Raw genomic sequence first — 27158 nt, 5'->3', positions numbered from 1 at the left:
AGACGCTTCAGGAGCTTCTATGAAGCCTCCGGAGTGCAAAAATGCAGCCCTAAAGGCAAATCGGAAGTTTGGGACTTCCAATTTGCTCATAAGGTCATTTTTGCCTGTTTTTAAGCCATCATGACAGCCTCCAGAAAGCCCCTGAATGCTACAGAGGGCTAAAATCGGCCCTACGAGCAGCCTGGAAGTGACTTCTGGTTTGCTTGTAGAATCGTTTTTTGCCCTCCGGAGGCTTCAGGGAAGCTTCTGAAGCATCCGGACGGCTTCCGGAGGGGGAGCTGTTTTCGCCCTCCCCAGGCTCCTATAAAGCCTCTTGAGCCTGGGGAGAAAGTAAAAAGCATGCAAAAAATGGGGGAGCGCTAGTCATGCGTGCATGTGCGCTGGGGATCATGCATTGGATTATGGGTGTGGCACACCCGCGCATGACCCCCCTGCGCTGCCCCCGCTTTTGGCACGCAAGCCAAAAGATTCACTATCGCTGCCCTAGACAATACTAAATATATTAAAATATGTACTTGTGGAAAAGTTACATATGCGAGACAAATCTTTTGTACAAAATTTGTTTCCTTCTTTTAAAAAAATTGCTTTTCAGATGTTCACTTAGAAATAAAAACAGATAAAAAAGAATTCAGAGAATGCACTGTATTTTGTGTGTGTGTGTGTGTGCGTTAAATATTTAAATGTATTTTTTTTAAAGTTGTAAGATCACTGACAACTTTGCTAAATAGAAAACTATTACAACATTTCTGTGAAAAAAATTTATACAGTCTGGGTAACTTCTGACATATAAACTTTATTTTGTTTGGGAAAATTTGAGCAAAGAATCTGCATTCATTTCATCATACCTTGTTTCAGATTCTTAATAGTGGGAGCTTCCCATTACAGTCACAAGCCAGACAGCATTGCTTAACCACCATTCTCTGCTCTCTCTGATGCCACAATTAAATAAACATGTGCGTCATTAAGTGAGTACGATATAGAGTACCTCTTGGATAGAGGAAGCCTGGGAAAATCCACTACCCATAAAAAAGGCAAACAAACAACAAAAAACTTTGCAAAGCCAAAAGCATCTCCGCAAGGTAAAAGAGCTCAATCAAATTAGGGGCTTCTACCATATTACAATGCCAGAGAGGCTTACAAACAAGTTTCCGTGTTACGTCAATGAAGCAATGCTTGTTCGCTGGGTCTCTGACCCCATCAGCTGATGGTCAGAAGACTGCAAACCTATCCTAGCTCTTGCTGATTTTGGGAAAGTCAGCCACTTACATGCAAAGCCACCAGCTTAGGTCAAGCTTCCCAAAACCTTTCCATTGCTTAAACCTTCCATCCCCCGCAGATCTGTTTTTCTGCCCTCCCTAGCCAGGAGCACTCTATAAGCCTCCTAAAGGTTATGCATAGCCATTTTGGTGAAGGGGATGGGATTTCAGGAGGCAAAAAATGCTGTATTCGGTGTATAAGATGCACCCAGATTTTCAGCCTCTTTTTTGAGGGGAAAATGTGTGTTTTATACTCTGAAAAATACAGTAGTTTTTGGAAAGTCTATCATAACTTCAAATTGTCATTAAGTAGCCAGTCATATCTGTAGTTATATCTACCTGTAGTTCAAAGACATAGAGCCACTGCAAAACTTAAATTTAATTTCATTTCATTTCATTTTAATGATGCAAGTGCCTTCATAGTTAAATTTTATAAATACTATTTAAACATGTTAATGTACATTAAGCAATCATAATGATTTTTATTATCAAGTATTGTATTGTTAATTCCTTATATGTTTATATTAAATTACATTTTTGCTTCTACAAAAATTAGTTTCTAGTTATTTTAAAGATAAATAAAATTTGAGAACTGTGAGATTATGTCTCATCTTTTCAGGTAAGGACTGACACAGGTGGGAGAGAAGTGTCCAGTAAAAAAAGAGTTGGGATATAAAAGATTAAAAACAAGACAGAATGGATTTACATTTTAAAACATTATAATTTTTGCTAAATTAACAAATATCTCAGCTGCTAGAACAAATATGATGTATTTGTATACTATATAACATAATCATTACCATATGGAATTCTGTTCTGCCTAAACCATAGCATACAAAGTACCAGTTTATAGTTTCGATAACAAGAAAGTATTAAATTAAAAGATTAGTATAATCCTTTTAGCAGTATGATGTTTTTAATCCAATAAACCTCATCAGCAAAAACATTGGTTTTAGTCCACCATAGAAGTGATTTAGATAATAAACAACTAAACTCACCACAGATTTGCGGATCTCCTAACATATGAAAAATAAAGCTTAAAAATTAAATATATATGACATCAAAGCAACATTTCATGGATTGTTAAGGCCTAGGCTGATAAGCCACAAAGTTAAAAACAATCCTTCCATTCCCAACCATACTAAGCCAGTCTTCCACCACCAGATGTTTCTCCAATTGTGGGGATTTCCAATCAGAATACTGCAATTAGCATTGTCATTTCTATGGATTTAGAGACTTATACCCATATATCTAGAGTGCACCTTGCTTGAAGATGACTACATTAGGCCATGTTTCAAAACAGAAAAGAAGAACAAAACATGGTTTCAATTCTTAGTTTAGTCATACCATATGGCTTTCTTCTATGAGAAATGTAGAAAACATAAATAGGAAAATGTTTATTGAATTCAAGACATTTTTAGGGGAATCCCAGAATCATAGCTCACTATTCTGGAAAGTAAACTCCTGATTATAATTTTTGGCGTGTGATCTAGTAAGGTCTTCCATTGGGTTATCAAGTCTTGCTATAAATGGGACTTACCATTTGTAATTTAGTTAAGAGAACATTTGAAATGTCTAAATACATTAACATATCAACAACATGATACGTCTACGGCCTTCTGTATGATTTGTATTTCATAAGGTACAGCAATACTGACTAACTCTTATGCACATAAATTCAACAGCAGTGGCCAAATCATTCACTTTTGAAAAATGGCATCAGAACTGCCTAGCTAGTTGCAGCCATTGTTTTGGCTATACAGTTTTATTTTTTTTAATATAATGACGTTACGACTACACAAAAGATTATCCTCCAATGTAATTTATAAAGCATGTCATACATATTAAATGGTAAGAATGTATTGAATTACCACCAGATAAGATTAAAAAATGCACAAAATCAGTAACATTCTATTATTGGCATAAAGTCCTTGACTTACAACCACTCATTCAGCAACTGTTCAAAATCACAATAGAGCTGAATGAGAAGAACGTTGGATGGTCCACAAAGTTGCAGGAGTCACAGCATCCCTATGATCATCTGCTAGCAATGAAGGCACCCCAGTACCAGATTCTTAACTATAACATTACAGTAAGCTGGAATCATATGATCATAATTTGCCAGCTTCCCCTTTGCAAAGTTCATGGGGAAGCCAGCAGGGAAGGCTGAAAATTGCTCCTGCTACTTTTTCTTTTGAGGAATATCTTCGTGCAATAGTAAGTCCAGAGATATTTCAAATGTTGTAACACTCCTGTCTGCCCACACATCTTAGCGCTCCTTGTGGCTCACAGCTCCCACCAATCCATTCATGGACCCCACTGGCTCACACTTAGAAGACCTCATCCATGGCCCCTGCCAGCCTGACTATACTCCATAGTACCTGCCTGCATCACATCCCCATGCTCTGTGGCATCCAAGCATACCTTGCCCCCCAAACTATGAGGTCCTAAGGTTATTATGTCAACGCAATTCCCAATATTAAGCAATGCAATCACCTGACTTTGCATTTTATGACCAGATCACTTATATACGGAAATTCCAGTTCTAATTGCTATCATAAGTCAAGAATGATCTGAACTTCCAGTGGAAATACCCTTTAAGCAGCAGAACCACACCTGACAAAAGACAAACTACCTCAATGTTTTACAGGAGTACTTTGTTAATACTAACATACTTTATCAAGGCCCCCTTTGAATGTTTAAGCTACTATGGGATAATTTACTGACTCAAATTATCCCTTTCATAAGGGATCAACTGCACAAAACATCTTCCTATCATCTAAATAGCATAAACTGCCACTGGTGAAATTTGTAAACCTCAGTGCAAAAATAGTAATATAGTGCATTTACTGAGTACAATAAAAGCAAAACCAACATAAAGCCCAGACTTAGACAAGCAAACAGAAGATTAGTTTAAGAATGTGCATATGTGGTAGTGGTGAGAGTGGGGAAGAAACAGAGAAAGAGCTGTCGTTGGATTAGGAAAACTGGCAGAAATATTTCTCTGCACCTGCACTGGATTTTAAAGTTTGTTTTTGAACTCCTGCAAAGAAATTTCCAGTGATTGCAAAGACAGAATCATTGCAAAGGCCATTCTGTGTGGTCTATGTATATCAACATTATACTAAATCAATGTGTTCACTCTCAGCTAAGCATGTTGCATGAACCAAGCTAATTTGGTTTTTAAAACATGGTTATGACTTCGAATGCTGGCAAATTGCAGCCAGTATCTGATAGAAGTCTGTGACAATGAAAACCAACTTTGCAGCAAATTTTATGCAGTTATTTTATTAAGGATAACTTCATATAAGTGTTAAAACTCACTAACCTTTAATCTATTAGGGTTTTTTAAAAAAATAATCAGTGTTAAACGTATTTAAGAGCTCCCCTTTAAGTCGGATATACATCTGATAGATTTAGAGCAGTGTTGCTCAAATTTGGTAATTTTAAGATGTTTAGATTTTAGCTCCCAAAGTTCCCAGCCAGCAATCCAAACATCTTAAAGTTGCTAAGTTTGAAAAATAGGGATTTAGAGCATGCTGAAACACACCTAGGTTTTTGTTTTGCTTGTTTGTTTGTTTGCATAGAGGGCACATTCCACAAAGGTTATATATGTATATTAAATTGCAGCACTGTCTTTTTTTAAAAGAAAAGTAAGCACTTTTATCTCTCAGGATAAAACTTCCAGCCAAACCGAAGCATTTCAATGGAACATTCTACAGAAAATCTCTTGTCGGGTCATTTCATATTTGTTTCCCCAGAAACAAATCCTTCCAAATTAATTCTAAATTAAGAATATCTCTCAATTCTGCAGGAACAGGCACAGAAGTAAGTACAGAAATGTAACATCACTCACAACTCTTTTGACATACTTGCATCCAAGCACCAGTACAAACTAGAAGATTGTATCATGCAATCATCTGACAAGCTTTTATACAATCAATCACTTGACAAGCTGTGTGAGTGTAATTCTGCTGAAAAGCTTTCCAAGTTTTATTGTCCATTTTAAAGATCAATATGTTACAAAGATAATGATATAATCAGGTTGTTATCTAATGAGTAAGCATAGATTTTCTCATTAATTTATAAGGGTTAGAATTTCTTGTCGCTGAACTAAAAATAAAATATGACAATAGAATCTCTGGAGCATGTTAGAAAGGCTAATAAATAACAGAATTACAATTTATACTTTTATAAAACTGGAACTGTGCTCCCAAAATTGACTGTAGTATTATAGTATACTTTTCCCCTATCTGGTGCCTCAGAGATAAGTTGAACCAAGTCCCATAATTTCAAACCACACAAATACTTTTTATTATATACCATTTTATGACAGTTCTTGTATGATCCTTGGTTTGGAGAGGTCTATGAGTGATACAGATTTACTGTAAGGTTATAAGATGCCCATTGTGGGAAATCCAACACATATTCAAAGCACTAGATTGGGTGTCTTTAGATGATTCTAAAATGCCTGTATATTCTTTTGAAATTCCTAATATATAAATGCAATACACAGCATTCTATCTCTATACCTTTACAAGTGAAAAAAAAAAAAAAAAAAAAACCTTTATCCTTTTCCTAATGATGCTTCATAGTGTCCTAGAGATGGAGATAGTACTGAAATAGGACAAATATCTAAAAACCTTTTGCTTCAGTCATCCATTTTATGTCATTTGTTTCCAACAAATAGTACAAGTAATTGCACCAATTTATCTTTTGCACTTTCTCTGTGAACATGTTATTTTGGTGTTACTCTTAACACAGATGTAACAGAGTATAAATCAGACCATAACTACATAATCAATTCAGCAATCATAAGCAAAGCAATACTTAGATTCAATGAGAAAGAAGGACAGGAACCACAGTTACCTAAACAGTAGACTACAAGAGTGGGGTTCAAGTAGTAAATGCATCAGTCTTTTGGCTCTATCAGTCAGATTAACTAGTAAATGTCTTAGTGGTGGGTTCCAACCGGTTTGGCCGAGTGGAGTGGTATGGTTTGGCGGGCTGGGTGGCTGGAACCGACAGCAACTGAACTGGTTCTCCCAGCGGCGCCGTATACATGGCCATCTTGTTTTTGGCTTCTGCACATGTGTACTGGTGCCTGCTAGGAGGACCAGGTACGGTGCTCCTGAGAGCCCACCTGCCAGTGCTCCTTACCTGTATTTGAGCTGTTCAGCACATGGAGCATATGGCATCTGTGCAACACTCCGCTTAGCAGTGGTAAGTATGCATGCATGCGCTGCATGTGTGTGCGAACATGCTGCACACATTCATGTAGTGGATGCCTCACCCCATTGCACCATACTGGTTGCAACGGGATCTGGAACTCACCACTGGCCCACATGCTGCGTGACCATGAGCAAACCGGTAGTAGTGGCTGCCAGAACAAACCCCTGGAATATTATTATTTATTATTATTAAATTTATATGCCGCCCAATCCCAAATATGCCCATCCATCATGGTTTATATAGAGGTCAACTGTTAATAGTTCATAACCTCATCATAGTCAACAAACTATTCTATAAACCACTGATTTAGAGTTAGGTGTTAATCTAATTGTCTTGTTAAATATCAATGTACAGAAACTTGACATGTACAAGACTTTGATTAAAATCAGCACCACTGCTCTGAGAATAAGTGAAAAATCTAAATCTCTTATAATTCCTATACAGGGGAACCTCTGGTCACCACCGTAATCCATTCCAGGACTTCAGTCACAACACAATTTGGTCGTGACCAGAAGCAAGATTGAGTGCACATGCACATCAAAAAAATGGCCATGGCTGTGTTTGATCGCCACCCGAGGATGTGTTCACAACCAGAGTGAAACATTTAGCAGATATTTTGGTCAGCACATGATTTGGTTGGGGTCAGAATCGTTAAGTGATCCAAGGTTCTACTGTATAGGAAGATAAACATAATCTATAGATGAAATGGTTATTCATGAGAAGGAGGGCTGGGCTTGATTTAGAACAGAATGCAGAGGCCTTAATAGGATGTTGTGTTTTAGTCATAAACACAACCCACCTCTTCTTCACGTGCCTGCTATTCACAATGTGGGAATTAAAAGTATTGATGCCAAAGAGGTTTCCTTTAATTGAAAATAATAGGCACAGAGAAAGAATTACAGCTGAAATAAAACCTTGGGATGTAAGATGAAGCAATTTATCATGGGATAAGAAACAACAACGAAACTTGAAATAATTGAAGCACTGTTCCCCCTGAAAATGTTGAAAAGAAAACACTCTACCTCTTGATAACCCTTAGGCTTATCTTTTAATAGGATAGCACAAAAAGTGTGGACAGCTCTGTAGATGAGAATTCCGAACTTTTTTTCAGTAAAAGCTGTTTATCTTCCAAGATCATGTTTACAACATTTTCATCCATGGTTAACTGGGAAACAAAGAGTTCTATGTAAATCTCTAACACGTGGAGCTTCCTAAACAGAAGCATCCCTACAGAGAAAGACATCTGCGTGAAATCTGATTAAGCAAAGTGCTATTTCAAAACCAGCTGAGCATCTTAAAAGAGCTGTCAAGGGAGAGGTTTATACCAGGCCAGACATGGTCACAGGGCTACATGATGCAAGAACACCAAAGGCAGTGAAATATTCTTCTGTACAGTCAGTTGTCAATTGAAAGTTTTAGAAATTCAAAAATTCCATTCAGTACTTTCAAAATTGAGTAAAAAATCCTGCCTGATACATACTTTTGTCATTTCCGGTTTAGTTTGGTTCATTTTTCTACAGAAATATCACACAGGCTTGATGTGATTCTCCATTCACTCTTGTAGGCTTTAGAAATAGAAATATTTAAAATAGTTATGTTAATGTCAGAAATGGTATAGGAAAAAAAAGAATTGAAAACAGACTTTAAGAGTACAATAAATGAAAAACCTAGTGCTTATATCAGTGTTTTTCAACCACTGTGCCGCGGCACACTAGTGTGCCGTGACATAGTGTAAGGTGTGCCGTGGGAAAATTACTTTTATATAGTCAATATAGGCACAGAGTTAAAAAATTTTAACATTTTCTAATGGTGGTGTGCCTCGTGATTTTTTTCATGAAAAAAGTGTGCCTTTGCACAAAAAAGGTTGAAAAACACTGCCTTATATGATGGCAATGGGATAATGTCAAGCAACTATGCTATATGTTGCAAATCTAGCAGAGAAACTTGTGCACATGCAAGGGATTTGCAGCTATTCTGACTATTATCTTTTCATTCCTAAGGGTTCAAAAAAAGCTTCACCAGTCCAGCCTAAACTCCATCCTAAATAATTATAAGGGAAATGAAAGTAGAGAACAAGCCTAGCTCCACAGCTAATAGGATACTAGAGATCAATCTTGCAAACGGCAGTATTCTATTTAATTGGCTTCCACTATAAAGTTCAGAAACAAAAAAAATCTGCTTAAATCTATTTCATGTGGAATCTGGTAATCCCAGGTCATCAATGGACTGAAATGTGCGTCTGCAGACTTACTAGAATTTAGTAAAATTCTGTGTCTACACAAAATAACTATAGAACCCTCACAGGATTTCAGGTGCTGCATCAGCCGAGAGCCCAGGGAAGGGGTGGGGGTGTGGCCGCCGTCATCCGGGAGTCGTTAGTTCCTGTAGGGTCCCTGCTCCGGAGATTGTCGGGTGTGAGTCTTTGCTGTTAAAGTTGGACCTCAAGGGTCAAGTGGGGTTGCTGCTAACGTACCTGCCTCCCAACAGCGTTGCAGCAGCCCTCCCCTCGCTCCTCGAGTCGGTAGCCGAGCTGGCAGTTGAGTTCCCTAGGCTGATGGTCCTGGGGGACTTTAACTTGCCATCGCTCGGTGAAAACTCTGATGGGGCGCAGGAGTTCATGGCTTCCATGACAGCCATGGGCTTGACCCAAGTAATTCGAGGCCCAACCCATTCAGCGGGACAACATGCTTGACCTTGTATTTCTCTCGGAGCAGTGGATTTACGATCTTGGTCTGAGGGGGAGCGACATCATACCCCTGTCGTGGTCAGACCATGCCTACTGAGGCTCGACTTCCGGAGGCCAAACCCTCACTGTAGGGAGGAGGAACCGACCAGGTGGTTCCGCCCCAGGCGCCTTATGGAGCCATCAAGGTTCCAGACAGAGCTTGGGGTTTTCCTGACACTTTCGCCCACAGTCCGGTGGAGACTCTGGCTGCTGCGTGGCACTTGGCAGCGTCAGAGGCCCTCGACCGGATTGCGCCACTGCGGCTCCTCCGAGGCGGCGGATCCGGAGACCCCTTGGTTTACTGAGGAGCTCCGGGAGATGAAGCGCCGGAGGAGATGCCTAGAGCACCGTTGGAGGTCCGATAAGTCCGAATCGAACCGAGCAATGGTAACCACCTGCACCAGGGAATATACTAGGGCACTTAGGTCAGCAAAAAGATCACACATAGCCACCCTGGTTGCATCCGCTGAGTCCGCCCAGCCGCCCTGTTCAGGATAACCCGCTCCCTGTTGAACAAAAGGGAGACGGGGGAACCCCTGCAGGGCAGAGCTGAAGAATATGCCCAATCTTAGGACAAAATTGCTCGGTTTCGGTCGGACTTGGACTCCACACCTGCAGTTCCAGCCGAGGCACAGGGGGATCAAGTAGAACAGCTCTGGGTTGAGTTCAGGACGTTACCCCCGGGGATGTGGACAAGGCCATGAGAGCTGTAAGTTCCTCCACCTGTGCTCTGGATCCGTGTCCCTCATGGCTGGTTGTTAACTGCAGTGAGGTGACACGAGGCTGGATCCAGGTGGTTGTAACCGCCTCCCTTCGGGAGGGGAACTTCCCCGCCGCACTGAAAGCGGCGGTGGTGAGACCCCTCCTGAAGAAACCATCCTTGGATCCAGCTGTCCTCAATAGTTATCGCCCGGTCTCCAACCTTCCCTTCTTGGGGAAGGTTGTTGAGAAGGTGGTGGCCTTCCAGCTCCAACGGTCCTTGGAGGAAGCAAACTATCTAGACCCCTTCCAGTCAGGCTTCAGACCCGGTTACAGCACAGAAACCGCGTTGGTCGCATTGATGGATGATCTTTGGAGAGCCAGAGATGAAGGACATCCCTCCATCCTGGTCCTCCTTGACCTCTCAGCGGCTTTCGATACCATCGACCATGGATCCTTCTGCGACGACTGCGGGAGGTGGGAGTGGGAGGCCCGTGCTACGGTGGTTCTCCTCCTACCTCTCGGACAGGTCGCAGTCGGTGTTAGTGGGAGGGGAGAGATCGTCCCCAAGGCCCCTAATTATGGGGTGCCGCAGGGTTCGGTCTTATCCCCCTACTATTCAACATCTACATGAAACCGCTGGGAGAGATCATCCGCAGGCACGGGATTAGATACCATCAATATGCGGACGATACTCAACTGTATCTGTCCGCCCGTGCCAAATCAATGAAGCGGTTGACGTGATGGGCCGGGGTCTTGAGGCCGTTATGGACTGGATGAGGGTTAACAAGCTGTGCTCAACCCAGAAAGACCGAGTGGCTGTTGTGTTTCCCTCCCAAAGATTTGGCAAACATTCCAACACTCAGGCTGGGGGGTCAAATTCTACACCCCTCAGAGAGGGTGCGCAACTTGGGAGTCCTCCTGGATCCACAGCTGTCATTCGACCACCATTTAACGGCTGTGACCAGGGGGGCATTCGCCCAGGTACGCCTGGTGCGCCAGTTGCGACCCTACCTGGACCGGGAGGCCCTCACAACAGTCACTCGGGCCCTTGTGATCTCTAGGCTGGAATACTGCAATGTGCTCTACATGGGGCTGCCCTTGAGGAGCATCCGGCGACTTCAGCTAGTGCAGAACGCAGCCGCGCGCGAGTGATTGCGGGTGCCCCCGATTCACCCGCATAACACCTATCCCCGCGAGCTGCGCTGGCTACCTGTCGATCTCCGGATGCGCTTCAAGGTGCTATTAATCATCCATAAAGCCCTACATGGCAGTGGATCTGGATACTTGAGAGACCGCCTTCTGCCAATTACCTCCCTACGACCTTAAGATCCATAGATTAGGCCTCCTCCGCATTCCATCGGCCAGCCAGTGTCGGCTGGCACTACAAGGAGGAGGGCCTTCTCAGCAGTAGCCCCGACCCTTTGGAACGAGCTCCCCGTGGAGATTCGTACCCTCTCCACCGTCCAGGCCTTCCGCATAGCCTTGAAGAACTGGCTCGCCCGTCAGGGGGATAAGAATTGCTACCCGCCCGAATGATGAATGAATGTTGCTTAATTTTTATTATATGGTTGTCTTAATATTGTATTCCCCTCTCCCTGGTTTTCTGTGAGCCGCCCTGAGTCCCCTCAGGGAAAAGGGCGGCCTACAATGCTAATAAACCTAAACCTAAAACCTAAACATCCTGGAGATAAATCGTTCTATTCTCAAATGACGCTAAAGGGCTCTATACACAAGAACAACTAGATACAAGGACAGTTTTTTCCCAAATGCCATCACTCTGCTAAACAACTAATTACCACAACACTGTCAAACTATTACTAAGACCATATCGTATTCTTCTTCTTATGTTCCTATCACTTATCTCCTCCCAGTTATGACTATAACTTTGTTGCTTGTATTGCTGATTTATATGTTTTGTTTCCTGTATATTTGATTGCTTATTTAGTAACCTATGACTATCACTAAGGGTCTATATTATGACTCTTGATTAATGGTTTTTTTTTTCTCTTTATGTACACTTGAGAGTATACACCAGAAACAAATTCTTGTGTGTCCAATCACACTTGGTCACTAAAGAATTCATTCCATTCTATTCTATTCTAAACACTTTAGTGAGCTTGTATTTTCACCATTCATTTTGGAAAATATAATCTTAATTTAGCAGTACTTTTTTAAAATATTAAAAGTCATTAATGGTATGTAAGTGACCATGAGAGACAGGGAAAAGAGTTGCTGAGAAAAAAGTTGAATAAGAGGCTTAGCTTAAAGAAGAAATGTGGGTGTGACAAATGACTCAGAAGGAACTCTCTAGTTTCTTGGGCTGTAAAGGTGAAGGGGTGGAGGAGGGGAATGTCTTTCAGCAAGATTCTCTTAATGTGACTTTACAATAAAGGGATTAGTTATCTGGTGGCTCTTGTCTGGACCCACACCAAAGTCATAACCTTAGTAAAAAATATGATGCGGAAAAATACTTCGTCATCTATGAAAAAATAAAATCATATGTGAAATGCATTCTTATTGAAATCAGAATAAAACTGGGTAACTATACTTTAAATTTTATTAATAATTCACCCTTCTGGAGAGTTTTTAGAAATAGTATCATAGCAATAAATTCAATAATTTTTAAAAATGAATAAAATTTTAATATTTAGTATTTATTCCTCACAATATGTACAATCCATTAAAATACTATTTCAAATATCATGAATGTCAATGGGAAAAGCTGGAAGGTGCTCAAATCATATATGAAATAAATGGACTTTGTGCATGATCGGCCTATTATTTATTTGATTATTTCACTTACAATAATAATTAAACATGCAAACAACAATTACTTTACAATATTATTAGTTTTAGGACATAAATCTGACTATTTATCTGCTAACACATATAATTCAATTATGAATGTAATTATAAATTGAAAGAAATTCAATTGTACCACACCTAAAGTATATCTAAATCAAAATACAATATACTCTAATGGTAATTACTGTACCGTCTTTTGTTAGCATTGTTTAGTCTCAGAATTATGAAGCATGGAACATTGTTTTATTTTTATTGGTTTTGCCTTATGTGTTTGACTATAAACTTTGAACTGAACCATAAATGGATTGATTTGAATTGGAATATACCCAATGTTCATTGCCAGCTGATAGTTTAATCCAAGCTCTAATAGCAAGACATAATTACAATATTAATGAACAATTTTGAGGCAAATTGTAAGCTATTCAGAGGCAAGTTGCAAAAAATAAACTTATCTCTTCTGGTCTCTATACAGTAATGTCATCATATTAGTCAACTGAGAACCTCCCTCTGGCTCAGCCAGTAAGAATTGACTGAAAATACTTTCAGCTGCAAGCTAATCTTTCTCTTGCTCTTTCTTTAAATATCATGTACTAAGCTATGTATACGGATTTAAAAGGAACACGAGGCTCCCGATAGTCACTGTTTTAAGGGATAAAATGTCCAGTTCCCCATAAAAGAAAAGAAAAGAAAAAGGCAGAGTTAAACTCTCAGTTGGCAGCTCATTAGTACACAACTGGGAAACAATAATCCATTTAATAAAGTGAACCACACAAATGTATGTGGCTTCTTTTGTAAAGCTTTATTTTCTTTGATCCAATATTTCAAACTAGAAACTGGGAAAGGGAGGAAAACCCTAACAGCTTTTTTAATATATTACAATCCTAAACTGTTTCTATTATAGAGATTATCCTCCCCCCAAAAACACATTAACACCTGAAACTTTGTATCCGTCTAAGCATAGGCTACGTCAAATATAAACAAACTACATATCCTCAAATCAGGTTGATCCTTGATATTTCAGAATTCAAAAGGCTGAAATCAAATATTACTTCATATAATATGTCCTTAATCACATCTTTAACACAAATAAAATTATTACAGTCTTTATCAGGTCTCTGAAGTACGGTGAATTGGATCTGGAAACGGATGTAATTTACCTTGTTCCTATTTTATGTTGGTCTATCACCAACTATGTTTTTATTGTTGATATGACTGGAAGAAGTCTTCAGAACACAGGAGATTTCCATTTTTTTAAAATATGGAGTTGCTCCAGAGAATCTTTCTTTAGTTTTATTAAAGGTTCCCCTCACTATCTGCTAGACGTTCCTGACTCTAGGAGGCAGTGCTCATCTCTGTTTCAAAGCCGAAGATCTAGCACTGTCCAAAGATGTCTTCATGGTCATGTGACCGGCATGACTAAACGCTGAGGGCCACAGAACGCTGTTACCTTCCCACCAAACCTGGTTCCTATTTTTCTACTTGCATTTTTTTTTCAAATTATGCTTGAAACTGCTAGGTTGGCAGAAGCTGGGATAAGTAACGAGAACTCACTCCATTACACGGCACTAGGGATTTGAACCACCGAACTGCTGACCTTTCTGATTGACAAGTTCAGCATCTTAGCCACTGAGCCACCATGTTATTAGGCCGTCTTTATTCTCTGTTTTAATTGTGTGCAATTTTATGTTTGGGTTTGTTTTACTAGTTTTATGGCTGTTACTATGGATGTTTTATTTGGTTCTTTCATCTATTTAAGCCATTTGAAATTGTCTGAAATGCAGCAGGTAAGAAATATGTAAATTGAATAAATGAACATGAATGTAATATTGGTGCACAATGCACTGAATCAAACATATCTCTTTTATGAGTATCCAGCTGCTACAGAAAGATTTACTCTATAGGGCACCAAAATGATGGAATCAGTTTTAGCACATACAAATTAAAGCAAACAATAGTGAAAAGAGATACACTATCACAGAACAAAAAGATTTATAAACTGAATCCCCAAATATTGTCCCTTCAGTTGAGGCTATAAGAAATCTGAAGAAACTGTGTTTTCAGTTATGATAACTGAATCTACTGCATAAAATAGTTCCTGAAAGAAAGTCAGAATGTAAATATATTAAACAAACAGGCAAGCAAACACATAGACTATAAACCCAAAAGAAAGACATAATTTTAAAAAGTAATGTTTGTATACTTTTAACAGATGTTTTTTCCCCAACATCCTCCATCTACATAAGATGCAAGAATAAATGACAGGTTGATGAGACAAACTCATGGGAAAAATTAAGACACACTTACACTGTTACTCTAATTACCCACAATATTCAAATAAACATAAGCATCCTCATACCAAAGGAATCTTATTAAAATGTTTAGTAATATATTAATTATCATGCAGTTTTCATTTTCGCCTCTCCTGTATAAATTTGAAACCAATTAAGAGTGTTTATTAAAAACAAAGCTCAGAAAATGAATGCAACCATCTATCTCCCTCTGCCTCCCTCTGCAATGCGATTTGCAAGTTACTGTGTCAGTGACCTCCATTCTGCTCAGAATGCCTCAGAGGGAAGGAAAGACAACACAGTCTGCATTCAAGCAACTGCACTGGCTTTCTGCCACAGCTCCAGAACAATTGGGGGAGGGAGTTGCATAGCATTATGTAGTGCAAGCTTTAGATGATGGACTGCACACTGCACACTCTTCTGCAACTTTTTACTAGCAGTTCTTTGAATATTTAGTACAGCAGCGCTCACAGTAAAATAACCTTTTATTTATTTTATCAAAGAACTCGATGTCAGAAATTTGCTGAGATGGATTTAAGGGAACTCTAGCCCTTCAGTTACGAAGTGTGATCGAAGTGTGTAGACTTGTAATCCTCTTCAAATGAAAAGGTTCCTGCTGTCTCCTCTTCCAAACTGGTATATCGAAGCAGAGTTGCTCAAACTCATGACTAATGTATGAAAGTGAATCTGAAGATCCTTGCATTTAGCAGTAGATAGTTCAATAGTAGATCATATGCTGAAAAGATATAAAGTGTCCAACATCCAATATTACCCACATAAGATGTGGCACAAGAGCAATCAAGACATTGAGATATGTTGTATTGTACTCTATTATGTTGTTTCACATGATATGTCATTCAACGCTTAGACAAATATCCTGTTATCTCAGATTCATTTTATCTTCAGCTATTATCTCAAATTAATATGATTCTTAACTACATACAATTTTGTTGTTTCTTATTTTTATGATTGTAATAACTAAATCGAACGGCACCACCAAAATAAAGGCATTTGGCAGCTTAGCATTCTCTTCCCACTCTACAAATGTCAAGAAAAGTGGGCAAAATATAACTCAAGCGAGACCATATTTAGAAAAATGCTCCTGGACATAAACTTGTGAAATTGCCAAGCCAGCCAGCATAGCTTTTGCCAACTGCCTATCGTATCTATATTTTTTCTTCCTACATATGTGGCTTCATATTCTTTAATACAAACTGGAACATTGTATGTCTAAATTGTATGCTACTCTTGACAAGGAATGATTATTATTGACTTTTAACATTTTCTTAGTAGGATAGAGGTGTCTACACTTCCCTTTCTAGGCAGATGCTGAACATCCAGTGAGATGTGAGACTTATATCCTCTGGATTTATTTCCTGCTATATTATCCCATTTAATGGATATTACTAAGCTTGTTATTGCTGTAATTCTCAGTGCCTTTGGACAAAAGTTAAGGGAACCAGAATGAATAGTTCAATCATTTTCATGGTATACCTATGAAAAAAAATGTATTCAATGAGTCCTTGCCTAAAACCAACAAATCCATCTAGATTTTAGAAGGAAACAACAGAATAGCTCATGAATGATTCTCCTGTCAGAATTCTCCTTGAATTTTAATTAAACATTGATTACATTTTTAAACTGTCAGAAATTGTTTTGTTATTTCTTGAAAATTGTACAACTCTTCCACAGGTTGGACCAAAATTGTATAATATGTTTCTGCTTGTGGGTCTCTATATTTTGCATAAATTCTTCTATAAATAGTGCATTTTGCACAGAAGAAAATTAAGTTTTGGAATTTTAAAAAATAAACAGTCACTAAAAAAGAAGATAAATTCAAACTATAAACTTGGAAAGAACATAGGAGGGGGAGCTACATTTTTGTTAGCCTGAGATAACCATACAACCCTCAGGATGTTTATCTGACATTTATTGCCAATAGACAGATCTAGAAATCACAAAGAGCAGGCTTCCTTATGAGGTTTGCGGAGCTTCCTGTTTCCAGAAAGGGAAACATTTCATGATGGGAATCATTTCTTGCGTCTTCTTTTTTCCCAAAGAAAATCACTCGTATGAAAAATAAGGAACTACGATCACCCTTTAAGCCAAATATATAAGGGACAATGTCACACCTAAAAATAAGTACAAAATTGATATTTTCTACTCTTGGGTAATTTAAGGGAGATTTTAACCCAGAGTACAATAGGTTACTATTCACTGCCTTAATGTATCTAACTAGGATCTCAGCATGTTCAACATGATATTTATGCAAGTTAAATTTGTAGAATCTATATTTTATTAAACAAACTGGCAGGTTTCCACATAAATGAACACACCAGAGCAGGCATTCATAAGGCCTGCAAACTGACCTTCAGTTAACTGAAGAAAAGATGAAAGGAAGACACAGACTGCATATTCTTATAATAAGCTATAGTGAAGCAACTTAACCTAAACTGTGAGTACCTAATAAAGTCCTCAATATACCTAAAAATAACCAGTAATTACCTACTTACCACTTACAGAAAAACTCGGCTCTTTATTTCAGAAAATAGCAATTCTCTATGGCCAAATTGGATAAATGTCATAATATTTACTAGGATATACATTTATCCAAGTGAGAAGATAGATATTTGGTATTAAAATTTGAATCTATTTGTCAACAAATTACTATAGAGACAAGGATAGATACACAAAACACAGAGAGAGACACAAACACACACCTGTGTGTGTGTGTATATACACACACATTCTCCATATTCCCACAAAATTACATATGCAAACATATATATTTATGTGTGAATCTATAGATAATATGTATGCCCATTTATGTGTGTAGAATATATATTATACAGTTTGCAGGTCCAATTGGCAAAATAAAGCCCGTACTGGTGGGAAACATGTGGAAGAAGTGGCTATACGATGGCTAAAATAATGGTGATTACAGTATATCCCCACATATATACCTAAACATAATTTATATAATTCCAGTTAATATTTTATATCATAATAGAGTAATAAAACTTTTAGAGGTGTGTCACAAAGTGACGTGTGAGATCTAAAGCCTAATTACATGTGCAGATAAGTTTAATTCCCAGAAGAATTCAAAAATATTATATTTTTCAAGTATCTTTAGCACCCTTACTCAAATTAGACTGTGATAAGAATCTGAATGTGAGGAGCCCAAGGCAGCAGAGGAAGAAATTTCATCCCACTACTTTATCTGTTCAGCATACAAAAAAACTTTAAGAATACAGTGACAAATGCAGACGATTGGAGGTGTTGTGATCAAATGCTCTTGCTGGAACTTCACTCACCCACACAAAAATAAGTCTTTTGTGCTTTCTTACATATTATATAAGAGTGGAGGAGGAATTCATTTGCTCTACATTTTTATATGAATTATGTGTAATAATTTCTCCTACGGAGGGAGGAAGGAAGCTGAGTACACAAAAATGTGAATATTATGAAAATGTGTCATAGTGTTTGAGAAAGTTGATGTTCAGTCAATCTGGAATATTCCAGGTTGGGTAAAGCTGATGTACTGTAATTGTAAGATATTGATTGAATAGAACCTTGAGGACTTTTGTTGACAGACAGGACTAAAAAAAGAACTAGACATACTTATGGTGTAATGTAAAAGCTCACGAGTGATCTATAATCATTACCTCTCAGTTGGAATGTTGCCTCTGTTATAATCTTGATTAGGAGAACTTCAAAATGATAGGAGATGGGGAGGGGGCAGACAGATGGAAACAAAACACAGTCTCAGATTGTGCATCATATAAACTAGTGAGTGTTACCAATCGGGAAAAAAATGATTTCTAAAATTCAAAGCCTTTGTTACCTATGAGCTAATATTCAACTTATGGAAAACAAAAATGAGCCTGAGACCTTAGTTCAGAAATGCATATACAATTTTCTGGATGTAATAGATTCATAGATTCTTCGAGTGGAACATAGCATTTAAATATATAAGTTGTTCAAAAAACAGAAGCAACTTAAAGCAAGATGTTATATGCTATGTTTAAATATTCACTGCTATCCAGTAAACAAACAAATGAACTTGGCATTATGATAGAAAGGATTTGGGCAAAAATAATGTCTCTTATCAACCCAACCAATTCAGGATATGTGACTGAATTGTAGATCTTTCTAAGGGAGACAGCATTATAAGAGTTTAATTACACCCAAAATTCATTGGGAAATAAACACTACCAAGCATGTTCCTTCCAGGAAATTCCCAATGCATTTCGCTGTCAACTTCTTCAAGAGAGAAGAAAGCACAAGCAGGTTAGATATCTTTTGATGTGATACCAATCCTTAGCAGAAACATTGGGAGGCTTGGGGTGGGGGGACTGACTGGAATCCTGTTTTTAAAGGGGGGGAGTGGGCATAATCCTGGACTTCAAAAAAGCAGATTGTATTGATTTCATACCAGTGATCCATAGAATGCCACTGCAGGAGAAGATAGTGGAAAAAGTGAAATAACTTTGTAATTCCTAGTGAAGGAGATGCTCAAAGCAGAATTCCAAAATATTTTAGTAAAGGGAACAATATAGAGAAGGAGAGAAAGCCTTGTGACTACACAAAAAACTTAATGGAGATCTGAAAATTAAATGTGACATATTTAGTAAATGGAAACAGAAAAAAAATAAAAAGTCTGGAAATGTAGAGTTGGCAAAGCTAAGAATCAGCCAAAGTTAGCAAAAGAGATTGGAAATAACAAAAAAAGTTTAGTTACATTTAAAATGAACATTTAAAATAAAATAGCAATTTATTAGCTACTCAATGAAAACAAAAAAATGCTCAAGTCATACTTTGGTTTAAGTCTTCTCAAACAAACAAATCATCCGAGCCCTACAAGAGCAAAAAAAGAGGCAAGTGAAGCTTAAAACTTAGAAATGTGGTTGTGAGATATCTCTGTATTTTGAAGCCTTTAAGTAGACCGAACAAATGGACAAATTGCATTTTAGGATTCTGAAGAAGCTAGTTGATGATGATGTGGCCTGATATATTATCAGAGAAATTCTGGAATGTTTGTGATATGCCAGATGACTGAAGAAAAACAAACACTATCACTGTCTTCAAGAAGGGAGGAAGGAAGGTCCAGCCACTATAGTTTGACATTGACACCTGGAAAACACTACAGCAGATTAAAAGAGATAGTGTAAAAAAAAAACCATGAAAACAATACCTTCTTATTAGACATTTGGAAAAGTGGAGGGAATCAGAATTACCGAAGACACAAAATTATACCCTAGACAAATGAAATTGCAAATTATCTTTATAAATATGCAAAGTGTTTTTTGAAGTCAAATGACCATGTATAGGATATCTAGATTGTTAGTAATAGTGTTGAAATACGTTATTAGTGTAGTAGTTGACTATAAACAGAACACAATACAGCTGCATAAAGTCAAGTGCAACTTTATTTCACCAAAGGAAGATATATAAATAATTACTGGTTTATTTTATTCTGGCTTGATTAGACTCTAATTCGAGTGATGTGTCCAATTCTGGAACTGCATTTTAAGAAAACTTCAAAGATATAGATATAGGTTTTACAAAGGTAATAAGAAAATGATCAGGGAAGCAGAACCTAAATACCATGAAGAGTGACTGAAGGAACAAGGTATGTTTAGCTTGAGAAAAGATAACAGTATCCTTTTGAAAGGATGTCACATAAAAAAGGTCAAGACAGGTTCTCTTGTTTTCCAAAATATAAAATACAAAACAGAGCATGTAAATTCCACAAAAGTAGATTATAAGTGAATGTTGCAAAATTACTTCTATCTATAAGAACTTTTTAATAAAAATTAAAAGAAACAATTAAACAAAGAAGTTATAGGCACTCCTATTCAGGAGCATTCAAATGTTTGAGTTTTTATTTGGATTACTTAAATGAGCAAAAACTAACTCCAGTTTGTTCAGTGCCCCTTTCAAGAACATGATTTTATGAATTGTGTAAATTTATCTAATGGACTAGTTATTCTTCTCAACTTTTAGTTTCCGTTCTCCATTGTAGGGTTGACAAAAGCACATAGCATACATATGTAAGTAAGAATTAACTATTCTGCACATGTGACAATAAAAATGAAAACAAAATAGAAAACTATAGAAGCACATCCAGTATACCAAGTACAACTGGAATATTTGTGGAGATCTAAAAGTAGTGGTCTGCTACTTGGAATGCAACTTGAATATACAAGTACTGTTGTTACATATGCAAATGGCACAGCTTTGCAAGAGAGTTGCATTGTATTAAAAGAAATGGTCACTCCAAAAGAATTTGGTTCCAGCAGAAAAACATAGACATGAACCAAGGCTGATCCGACAAATATATTTTTACCTCCACTTCACATAAAAACTCAGATTGATGAAATTTTTTACCAAAGTAATGAACAAGGAGGACAAAGTTTTTCATTGTTTGAAACAGAAGTTTCTAGGAATAAATTGATGCCAATATTGAGAAAGGCATTTTGTTGGTTCATAGATCAGATGGTCCATAGACCTATTAGTGGAGCTATAGAAAATGGCCTGGAAAGCATTCAAGGATTTTGTTGGGAATTTGTTTAAAAATTACAGAACACATTCAGCTGGTTGACAAACTTCTTACAGCATAAAGACCAGGAAGTGCAACCTGTCACTGAAGATACGTTTGCTGCATTCACACTTGGATTTCTTTCCAAAAAATCTAGGTGCAGTACGTGATTAACATGAAGGGTTTCACGAGGACATCACCACAATGAAAAAACAGTATCAGGTAAACTAGAATCAATCAATGATGGATAAATATTATTGGACACTGCAGCTAGATGCCATTGGACACTGAATACAAGTGAAGATTAGCAGCAAAACAGTTTTTGTCCTGTTGAATTCATGTAGTATGTCAGAAACATTATATAAGTAAATACATTACAGTCATTAAAAGTTAATTTCACATTCTTAAGTCATTCTGAAATTATATTTGTGTTTTGTTTTGTCTATCATAATCATCAAAAACTTTTCAGGAAGCAAAACTTTTGAAAATAAAATCGAGTGACTTTTAGAGCATTGCATATATAATATTAAGATGAAACATATACGTCCCTAAATATACAAATCTACAACAAGAAGATTAAAATTACATATTAAGAACCACTTCATAAAGGTAAGAGCTTTCCAACAGTGTAACAGTCTATCTTGGTAGATGCAACCTATATTCATTTAAGCAGAAGTTTTTCAAAGAAGCTGTATTTGAAATGTTGAGTCGAAGATTAAATCTAAAATTTAAAGATAATTCTTGATTTTTTTTAAAAAAAAATCACATGTATAAATGAACAAAAAGTAAAGGTATCAGTACTATTGATTTTTAGTCGGTAATTTTTCTAAGCACATACCCTAGCCATTGTCAGATATATATAACGTCATCAATAACACCTAGTTAGTTGGACATGATTGAAATAATACAAATTAGCTATGAAGAACAGATAGTGGATATGACAGTAATGAGGCCCTATTCCTTCTTAATAAGCATATCTGTTTCATAATCCTAGAAGTATTGACTGGCTCCTAAGCTGCCCTTCCAATATTATAGAAATGCAGCTGTCATAATTGTTTCATATTGTTTATTTTTTCACTTGGGAAACTGGTTAAACCATATTACCTTATTTCTGGGACCTCCCTACTCTTATCTTGTCCTTTGAGATCCTGTGGGCAGATTAGAATTACAGCAACCCTAAAAGGCTACCCATTTATTGTTCTATAAAAGTAGAAGAAGAGTGCAGATTACCAATTCTGTCAGTCAACTGGAGCCACAAAAGATATCATTTTCCATACACACAAAAATCCCCATGTAATTGAAGTAAATGTATAGGAAACCTGAATGCTATATAATTTCCCAATATGAAAAGAACGGGGGAGGGGGAAGAATTCTAGCAGTGGGAAAGCAACACCTAAATACTCGGGCCTAGGGTTCAGAATACATTAAGGGCTCCATTACTTGGCTTTACTATTAGCCGATCAGTTGTTGTTTATACTTATCTATTTTAAGGTGTTTTTGTTGGGTTAATGTTTTTAATTGCTTTAATTGTTTTATAATTTTAGACCTATAAGCCGCCCAGAGTCACTAGGTTGAGTTAGGTGGGGATAGGGTTGGGATAGGGATAGGGATAAGGACAGATTTATTTGGGCAAGTGTGATTAGATACACTTAGGAATTTGTCTCTGATGCATAAGCTCTCAGTGTACATGCAAAATAACAAAAGAATAATAATCATAATAACAAAGTAATAATTATAATAATGATGCCCATAATAGAAGGTAGTGTAACAGATGAAAAGGATAATAGTAATATCCATACTATGGGTAAAATATATTTACCAGTATTGTGGGAATTAGATGTTCAGCAGAATAATGGCATGAGGGGAAAAACTGTTTCTGTTTTGACATGCAATGCCTTGTAGAGGCGTCCCGAGAAGAGGAATTGAAACAGTTTACATCCAGGATATGAGGGCTCTGTAGATATTTTGAATTAATGATCAGATCCAAATCTTTCACCCTTATAGGATGTGAAATCAGGTGGGCTTTATGGCAGATTCAAATTATCTTCTCCTCTTTCCCTAAACCATACTGCAATAACTTATTCCAAATTAGAACAAGCCTGCTGTGGGGAGGGGGGATATACTTAAAGGTCAAAAAGAAAAATAGGTTTTGCAACATTTGGCTACTTTATTCCCAACTGCTTCATCTACTTTACTACAGATTGAACTGAACGAAAGCTCACTCAGCAGCATATAGGGAGACATTAGGACTGGCAACTCCCAACTAAGTGACACAGTCATTAAGTGAGACATCATGTCATTCCCAACTATTCGCTTTACTGCCACTTCTCCATTGACTATCAGAAGCTGGCTGTGAAGTGCACAAATTGTGATTAAGTGACTGTGGAACACTGCAATGGTCATAAATGCCAACTTGTTGTGAAGGTTCCAAACCCTGATCACACAAGGGACCTTGCAGTGGCTATAAATGTGAAGACCAGATGTAAAGTTACCTTTTCAGCACTGTTGATTAGTTTTAAGCAAGGCAGTCATTAAGCAACAACGACCTGTAGTAAGTTACTCTGCTTCCATAGACGGTAAGTAATGAAGTTGCATAGGCTCAGGCACAACATATGGTTAGTTTATTTATTTACAGTCCAAGATCAATCATTAAAAATGTACCCAATAAGTAGATAAAACACAAAGACATACAAACATAAATACAGAGAGGACTCATATACAAAAGAGACCTCGAACCATTCATAATTTGAAGATTGCTTCAGACAACTTCTGTTAAGTATTCCCCTGATAAAAAAATTGGAACCTTCATAGACCAACCTAAAAATCGGACACAATGAAGAAGGGTTATCTTACAATTATAAAAAGGAACAAGCTTTCTAACAGTAGAAGTATAAGGTGTATTCACAATTATATATAAAGTGAGCATTTTGATAATATATGGGATATCGTTTCAACCTCTGTATCTGAGTATACCTAAGCATGATGTTCAAAAGGAGACCAGTATATCTGTTTTCATCGGAAGGATAAACATATCAATTTGCACCCGGGAGAAAACTATCCTGTGTGGACATGTTAAATGTAAAATAATATATAGGGAAGAAGTGATTAGACTATAATGAAGCTTTAAAAAATCCAATTCTGTCCCAGTCTTGGTCCCAAATCTTCTGCTTTATTTCAGGAATAGATATCGTTAAAATTGGAAAGCTATACTTTGATAAATCATAATTTGTTTTGAAATGAGTCTAACAAAGAGATTCCGTAAAGGATTTGCTTTAACCAGAATTTAAGAGATTAAAGTCTCAAACAAGCCTAATTCTTATTGCGTTGAGGCCCTGATTTAAACAGACACACATTATAGACATTAGAAAAGTTTTATTAGGTGCTTTTGAGTCTAGATCGGTCTTTAAATAAACAGCATGGCACCTTACAACACAGTAGATGCAGGCAATGGGGAAAATCCCAATAATCCCTTGCTTTGATTCTCTAATCTTATTTTCATGCAGAACTAACCTTAATGTGATAGCTATCAAATGTTGGATGTGTACATCCCAAATAAGCAAATACACTGTATCACTAAAGCCACCACACTAATTTTCAGTTAAAATACACTTTGTTTGAAAAGGCGAATGCAGATGCCTAGTGCTGCACTGCTTTAAAATCAACCACAGGATTCCCAGGCACGCATATTGTCAAGTCTAATGTCTACATCCAAGCTTTTATTTCAACTTTAAGCAACATGAAAATGACAAATAACCAACATCTGCAACAATGCTTGAGTGATTTTTTTTTTCAAATCTCAATGAGTAAATTCAGGTGACTCTCTGCATGAAAAATATAACAACAGTACCTTACCAGCTTAGCAGCAAATGACACATCTTTCCCCATGCCTGAAACTGCTCAATTTGCCTGTCTGGAATATGGCCTAATTAATAATAGAATTGTTCTAAAGTATAAATCCTAGAATAATCAAGTAGATTTGATTTTCAAAGTGCTGATAATTATCCCAAACGTGCCTTCTAACTGATTGCATTTCTTTCTGTTTGGGGGAAAATTGACTGAACATTGCAAGTAATCTAGATGGGAAGGCCTATACATGTGCCTCTTAAACAAATCGATGTTCTATTACAAGAGAAAGAATGCTAATCTATGCCGCACTAGAAATAATGCACAGTGTTAACATCTGCATCTTATCAAACTGAGGCTCTGATTTATATTCAAACTAGAAGAGTTGGTTCAGGCAGTCACCAGGAGTCAACATTGACTTGGAGGCACCAAAAAAAGGAAAAAGTAGTAGATGAAGCAAAGGACTTCTATCTAGAAATTGCAAATTCAGGTTTAATTCTTATTAAAACGTCACTGTGTGAGTCAATTGAACTGGAATGAATACTGAAAGAAGGAGATCCAAACTCAAAACAAGGACGAATTTTCTGACTGACAAAGCTGTTAAACAATTGAACTATCTGCCTTCTGGAATCATGGGTGCTCTTTCACTAGAAGTTTTTAAGAAAAAAGTCAACAGCCATTTGCTGGAATCATATGAGGATTCCTGGCCTGGGCTAAGGATTGGATTAGAAGAACCTTCCAATCTTTCCAATCTTTGTTTCCAATCTTTTGTATCTATAAGTCTCCAGCCATTTTTCCTCTCAGGATTTACAGCATTATATATGGTCACTCTGTCATCCTCTATCCTCATTTATGTTATATTAACAAGGTTAGTGCTGTCTCTTCTAAATCCATTCAATAGTGCTGTCTCTTACAAGCCCATTCAGAAATGTTCCTCACTAAGTTCAACCACATGGCAATACAAGAATTAAATAAAGACTATTATTATGGCTATAAAAACTAAGCATAAATATATGTGACTCCTGGATATTTTGATTTTTTAAAAAGTATAAATTTTACTAATAGAATGTTTGTTGACATAGTTTACTCTATAGCTACACAATATATTGTCCAACAATGACGGTAACAATATATTCTATTTCTGCAGATCTTGTTTATCAAGCTACATTTGTACCTATAGAAGCAGTTGAATTGTATGAACTTGGACATTATGTTTATTTTATACTGTGCAGCTTCAATGACTCTGCAACTAATTTTATCCACCAGTCAAACTTGATTTTGAAGGAAACAATTTTTTGGTTTATGAGCTTAAATCATAATATCATGTTTAAAACAAGAGAGCCAGTTTGGTGATGTGGTTAAGAACCCACTTCTCCTATATATTAACAACATATAAGGTAAAAGTAAAGGTTCTCCTCTCACATATGTGCTAGTCGTTACCAACTCTAACAGTGCTCATCTCCATTTTAAAGCTGAAGAGCCAGCGCTCCGAAGAGATGTCTCCGTGGTCATGTGGCTGGCATGACTAAATGCCGAAGGTGGACGAAACACTGTTACCTTCCCACCAAATGTGGTCCCTATTTTTCTACTTGCATTTTTACATGCTTTTGAACTGCTAGGTGGCAGAAGCTGGGACAAGTAATGGGAGCTCACTCCATTATGTGGCACTAGAGATTCAAACCACTGAACTGATGACCTTACTGATCGACACGCTCAGCATCTTAGCCACTGCGCTACCGTGTCCCTTAAAAAGCATGTAACTGAAC

The 27158-nt window shown here is 37.3% G+C and overlaps 1 protein-coding gene across 5 annotated transcripts in view; it reads right to left on the bottom strand.

Moving 5' to 3' along the window:
- The window catches only part of MBNL1 (muscleblind like splicing regulator 1), a 104551-nt gene extending 96559 nt beyond the window's left edge, over positions 1-7992 (bottom strand). For 4 of the 5 annotated variants that reach the window (XM_032226047.1, XM_032226048.1, XM_032226051.1 and 1 more), the window contains exon 1: positions 7969-7987. In XM_032226047.1, coding sequence (XP_032081938.1) covers positions 7969-7977 — 9 coding nt within the window. In that variant the 5' untranslated portion in view covers positions 7978-7987. Of the gene's footprint in view, positions 1-7968 lie in introns of all 5 variants that reach the window. The other variant, XM_032226053.1, reaches the window with a different exon arrangement.
- Positions 7993-27158: the final 19166 nt, after the last annotated feature.

Source organism: Thamnophis elegans, chromosome 10 (assembly GCF_009769535.1).
Source record: "Thamnophis elegans isolate rThaEle1 chromosome 10, rThaEle1.pri, whole genome shotgun sequence".
Taxonomy (NCBI): Eukaryota; Metazoa; Chordata; class Lepidosauria; order Squamata; family Colubridae; genus Thamnophis; species Thamnophis elegans.
This window is presented reverse-complemented; position numbering and strand designations above follow the sequence as displayed.